General features: G+C 33.8%; 1 protein-coding gene across 1 annotated transcript; it reads right to left on the bottom strand.

Moving 5' to 3' along the window:
- Window positions 1-2,768: 2,768 nt before the first annotated feature.
- LOC112694627 lies at window positions 2,769-3,785 on the bottom strand. Its single transcript, XM_025570159.1, has one exon. It carries the CDS (start codon window positions 3,783-3,785, stop codon window positions 2,769-2,771), a length of 1,017 nt encoding a protein of 338 aa, XP_025425944.1.
- Window positions 3,786-6,611: the final 2,826 nt, after the last annotated feature.

Genomic DNA, 6,611 nt, shown 5'->3' with positions numbered 1-6,611 from the left:
GTAAAAAAAAATTTCCGGTATTATAACTATTCATATTACGATTCAAATAAATGGCTATCTGATTGTCAAAATACTCAAAAACTATACTGTTGGCCTTGTCTTTTATTTTCACATGAATCCAATGTTTGGTCGAATATGGTTGTGATGATTTAAGCAATTTTCATAATTTAAAGCATCGTCATAAAATAAGTCGTTCTCATATTGAATCTTTAATTACTTTAAAAAAATTTGGTAATGTAAGAATAAAAACATGTCTTAGTGAAGCATATAAAAAAGTATCGAAAAACATAATGAGACTGTAAAAAATAATAGATATGTTCTAAGTTGATTTATTGATGCGACATGTTATTTAGCAAAACAAGAGCTTGCTTTTCGCGGACATGATGAACAATTAACTTCAGTTAATAGGGGAAATTATAAAGAGTTCATAAATTTGATGGGCACACTTTATCCTAAACTAAGCGGACATCTTGCAACATCTACCGATTTTTCTGGTCTTTCTGGTGATATAGAAAACTATATGATTCAGTCGATTTCTAATTGAATTATAACAAAATTAGCTTCATTGATTTTAACTATTCCAGCCATAACTGCAGGTGCTGAACGATCATTTTCAGCTTTAAAAAGAATTAAAACTTATCTAAGAAACTCACAATCTCAAAATAGACTTTCGGCATTATCCCTTTTATCAATTGAAAAAAAAATGTTGACCACAGTTCAAAACCAAAATTCTTTCTATGACGACGTTCTTGAAGACTTTACCAAAAAACCAAGAAGAATTGATTTATTATTTAAATAAAATTATAATTTGTACATACATTTTTGAAAGTTATAAAGTAAAGTTAAAAGAAATTGTATATATTTTTTACCAATTAAATGTATTTGACTGTAAAAATACTAATAAATTTCCAATAGGTACATTAGTTTTTCTGCTTACACTTTATCAAAATTCACGATACGCCACTGGCATGAAGGCGATCGCGCTTTCGTATTTTTGGTGGCCGGGAATTGACAATTATATTGAAAACACGGAGCGCAATTGCGAGAAATGTATGCAGGTTAGACCCGGACCACCAAAAGCAGTGCTAACACCATGGAAGTGGCCGGAGCAAGTGTGGACATGCATACACGTAGATTTCTCAGGGCCTTACAAAAATAAAATTTTTTTAATAGTTGTCGACGTGACCTCAAAATGGCTCGAAGTGTTCGAAGTAAGTACGAGTACGGCGTCAGTGGTAATCATAAAAATGCAAGAACTTTTTTCTCGTTCCGGGTTCCCCAAGGTCATTACCAATATCCAATTCAATCAACAAAAACTATGTAAATTAACTCATCTTGTCGAACCCAAGTATAATCAAAAACACAGACCCACATTTAAATATTGAATCATCTTATTCCCAAGTGATAAAAAATAAAACCTATTCTAACAAAAATAACCAATACCAGCCAAACCAAACTACCGAGTGTGTAAATAACCTAACATCACAATTGACTACATTCATAAATGACTTAAAATCTATTATAAACCCTATTATATCTTTTCTAACTCAAGTAATTAGTCAAACACATCTCAAAATTAATAATGTTTATTAATCCTAACACCACAACTCCTTTATCAATGATTCTTTGGAATGCTAATAATAGGCGCAATTTCAATAAAAAAACTGAGGGTGCTTAAGCTCTGTATTTATTGGGTATTTAATTTATATTAAAACTATAAGAATTTAATGAGCCGATTTTTAAATAAATACAAATAAAGGTTCCTTTTTAAAATTAATTTAAATTAGGGTTTCGGTCAACTAGACAAAATGTGAATTGACGTTTATCGAATAACATTGTTTTCATTTATATTTCATTACAGTTTTATACTCTAAAAGTCAAATGTCTGATGACAAAAATAAGTTTTTGATACATAAACACCAACATTATTTGAGGGTGCTAATTGTAAAATAGAGGGTGTTAATACCCCCTAAACCCCCCCTATTTGCGCCTATGATGCTAATGAATTAAAGAAACACGCAAACGAGCTTTACTACTTTTTACATAACAATAACATAGATTTAGCTCTTATTTCGGAAACTCATCAGACAAAAAATACAAATTTTAAAATTAATGGCTATAAAATAATTCGCGTAGATCATCCCAACGGATCAGCGCAAGTGGGTGTAACTATTTTAATCAAATTTTCAATCCTTTACACCGAACTCCAAAGGATAAATGAACCATATCTACAAGCTGCAAATATATCAATCAATTTCAACAATTGTATTCCTATAACTATATCATCGGTCTATTTCACTCTCCCCAAACAAAACAATGTTGTAAACTACCAAAGCCAGCAAATTTCAGAACCAAAACTACAATAAACTAAATTTTCTCTTTGGAAACCAGCTATCTGAAATTTTCACTTCCCATTCTTCCACTCTATCAAACAATGACCATGAAGATTCAGTTCATTTTTTTTATATGCTCCTCTACCAACATCACTATTAGCTAAACCATTAACTCTATCTGAAATATTCATAATAATTAACAAATTACACCCTAAAAAGTCTCCAGATCACGATTTAATCACCAATAAAATAGCTTAACATCTTACAAAAAAAGCAATACTTCTGTTAACCCATATTTTCAATGCCATGTTGAGACTATCTCATTTCCCTCCAACATGGAAATAATTAATTAACGTCATGATTTCCAAACCAAATCAACCCAAGAAATTAGTTACATCCTATTGACCAATTAGCCTGTTACCTACATTTGGTAAATTATTCGAGAAATGTTGGGCTTTGGTTCGTAAATATTTGGCACTGACGTATTGCATGGGTCTGTTTACATAATGGACAAGGTTTTGACGGAGTGGCAGACTGGTGAGTGGTTGCAATCAGTACTTTTGATGAAGATGTAGGACGCTGACATTGGGTGGATTTCGATTTTGCAGAGGATTGGAATTGACCAGTAGAACCTTGGATCACTGCAGAATAAAGCCCTGGCCGAGCTTCGGCGAACCGCACGTGAGAACGCAAGAACTCGACGAATTCAGAAATCTGTGGTTGATGCCGTTCACCGAGAATCATTTCCCACCGAGCACGGAGGTCGTAATCCAAATATTTTTCGAAAATATAGATCAAGATAGGACTCCATAGCCGAGTGGTTAGACCCAGGTTGTCCAATGCAGCTGTATGTTCCAGAATTGACTGGATGAGAGATTTTATGGAACCTGCATCGTTAGATAGCACAGAGTGCGGAGCTAGAAGAGCTTCAAGATGGACTCTGGCCAAATCTCGCTTATTCCCATATCGGACACGTAATAAACCCCATGCACTGGAGTAGTTGGCGGCGGTCAGTGGAAGGTGAACAACAAGTGATAACGCTTCACCTTCGAGAGATGTTTTTAGAAATTCAAATTTCTCCACGTCCGGAAGATCTGCCATGTAGGACATGATTGAGTTGAAAATGTCGTCGAATCCCTGCCATTCCGTGATTGCACCAGAGAACGTAGGGAACTTGCGTTTTGGTAATTGATAGTGAGACAGGTTTGCAATACTGTTATTTGGGTCCGTGTTCGGAGCCAATGATCGATCCTGGACTCGTCCCAGCGTAAAATGATGTACATCAGAAAAGGCAGTGAGTTCGTAATAGAGTTTATCGAATGCAGCGGAAAGTGCCCGACTGTCCTTTGTATCGGTGATATCCGTTGGCGCTGTCCCTTGACTTACTGCCCGTTCCATGTACTGGATATCTTCTTCGACCTTTGCACGGATGTCGTTCACGTCACGCAGCATGTTGTCAACCTTTGAACGTTTGCCGGTATTTTGAATATCAGCCTTGTATTCACCGGCGGCGACAATGAATGAGGTAATGCGATCGGTACCGCGGATAACCCGTGCCTTAGCTTCAACGTAACCAATTGATGCGGGAGGCACCAGTGTAGAGGGTAAGATGAGATTACGAACTTGATATGATTGCAGATGATGGAAAGTATGACGTGGTCACGGTTTGTTTCCTTTTATCCGGCTCGAAGGACCAATGGATTGGGATGAAAGATTTTTGTTGTAATAACACAGTTTTATGATTGTGTCACAATGACAAATATGATTTTTTTATTTTAAGTTCGTGACATATGATATAACAATATTTCTGTAACACGGTGTGAATACGAGTTTAAGGTATAGACATATTTAAGAAACAAAAAATCGCATAACGCACTGGGCCGCGACAGCCTAAAAACACGATAACGTACCGCACGACGGGGACAGAGAACCTAACGAACGGTATGACAGTCGGTGCAATGCCAGAATACTCCGACTATTGCCCCATGAACTGCGACAGCGATATCGATCAGTACAATGCCGGAATACTCTGATTATTGCACTATTGACCGATATCAATACCGTCCGATAGGTTCGGGGGGAAAAATCTTTCACCTGAGAAGCGTAAGTCTGCCCGGGTCGGTCTTACTACAGCTCAGGTGAAGGACTGGTTGCCGTTTGTCGGTCGAGCGGCCTTTTATATGCTGGTTTATCGGCGATTACACCCGTCGATATCGTGTTCTGTGACTAACTTTGGGTCGCCGGTCCCGTGTTCTGTGACAGAAACCCGAAACCGCAAAAGTGCAACCGCCGAACAACGCATATAATAATACATAGTAATTAAAATGATAATAATAATTATAATAGTTAAAAAAGATAATTAACGTAATAATAAGATAAGTTATATAATAATAATAATATTAATAATCATATTAAAGTATGATAATAATATATGGCGTAGACAATATGATAAAAACAAAAATAGCTCATTTATGAATGTAGATACACTGCCTCTATTGAAGATAAACTACTTATTAATATTTTGGTCGGCGGAGGGTGGATGTGTAACATGTGACTGGAAAAATAGCAATATTATTATAAATAATGCATAACTTGCCCTTTACAGATTATCACATTCTATCGCCAATAGTCTAATTATTTCTAATTAATCATTATCAATTTTTATTTTTTTAAAATAGCTTTTGAAGAACTGTACAAATATTTGGTTTTCGAACTATCGTGGCCAGTAAGTCTGGTTCAACAAAAATTTTCAAGTTCGATTTTCGAACCGAACCGAACAACAAGTGTTCGGTTCGGTTCGGTTTGAGATTCAAACAGTTCAACCCATTACTAAAATTGATAAATGATTTGTATAACATTAAAATTCGACAACATTTAACAAACCATTATGTTTTTGGGTTGCACTTTTATATCTTAGATAAATAGAAGAAAAAAATGTGTTTCCGTTCTGCACATCATAGTGATAAAGTATGATTTTACTTGAAATTCGAAAAAATTTACATAGTATCGATAAATATCTTAGTAAATTATTGACAGTGAGGACTAGTGTTGTTTGTTGTAGTTTGTTATGCACAAACAATTAATGTACAAGTGTAGTTTTTATATATTTAATAAGTATACTCAAGTGTTTTTTAAAACAGAACATTTAATAAATAATCTTTTTTCCTTCTAAAAAATCGATAACTAGTAGTTTACTATAAAACGTAACACTTAATAAAATCTATCAAATATATAGAGTAGTATCCATTAGTATTCATTCGTAACGAACTAGTAAATTCTTTAAAACAATAAAATGTATTTGCTTAAGCTTTTAGTTTTTCAAGGAATACAAATACTCGTCCGTGCAACAGAACCATCGGTAAGTACAAATGTATCCCGTGTGAGAGATGGTGAAAATCAATCGATTGATTCAATCAGAACAAATGGTCTGGAAGAACAACTGATTGCTGAGGTGACCAACTATTTCATTCGGATGAAAAAAATTGACTCATTCATATCTCAATATTCATTACCGAATTATAAATGTGGTAATTTAATTCGTGATACAGATGTTCAAAAGTTGGAGTACATTATATTTATTTTATTGAATCGAATGTTTGATCATTGGAACAAAGTACTACCCAAGAAGGAAAATGTTTTAAAAAATACAAACCTAGAAACAGATATTTTTAAACTATTTCAAACAGACTATGTACAAATAATATGTAAGCATATTCCACGATGTCTTGATTTTATCTACATTTGTGCACCTACTTATACAAACTTAGGAAAAATATTTTTATTGTATTCGGAAATTTGTTACTCCCGCGATAAATATGTATCAAATTATATTGATCATAATAAATTTCTCGGTAATAATAGAAATAACACCGACCTTGTTCTCGAACGCATAAATTCGTTATACAATAGTCTATCGAAAATTAAGTCTATTTCTGTAGAAATCGATTCCAATTTCGTAAATGGTGACCAGATTTTTATAAAAAATATATTCAAAACAATTAATGAAATTGATAAAACAAATATGATACCAAGTAGTGATTGGTATAAAAAATCAATTTTAGTTAATTATTCAGCACCAGAAATGTTAAAAATTCGTTATTTCCGGACAAAACATTTGATTGTTAACGATGAGAACAGGAATGAAATTAACACACTCGTTCTTGGTATAAAAAGAATCATTCTTGAACGTGGAGTAAATTTGTTAAATCTTTATAATAATTATGAAGTACTAGAATCAGATAAAAATTGCATAATTAAATACAACTTGGCATTAAATGA

The sequence above is a fragment of the Sipha flava genome, unplaced genomic scaffold, assembly GCF_003268045.1.
Source record: "Sipha flava isolate LNK unplaced genomic scaffold, YSA_version1 131_pilon_pilon, whole genome shotgun sequence".
NCBI lineage: Eukaryota > Metazoa > Arthropoda > Insecta > Hemiptera > Aphididae > Sipha > Sipha flava.
Note: the sequence above shows the minus strand (reverse complement) of the source record. Positions and strands in the feature narration are given on the sequence as shown.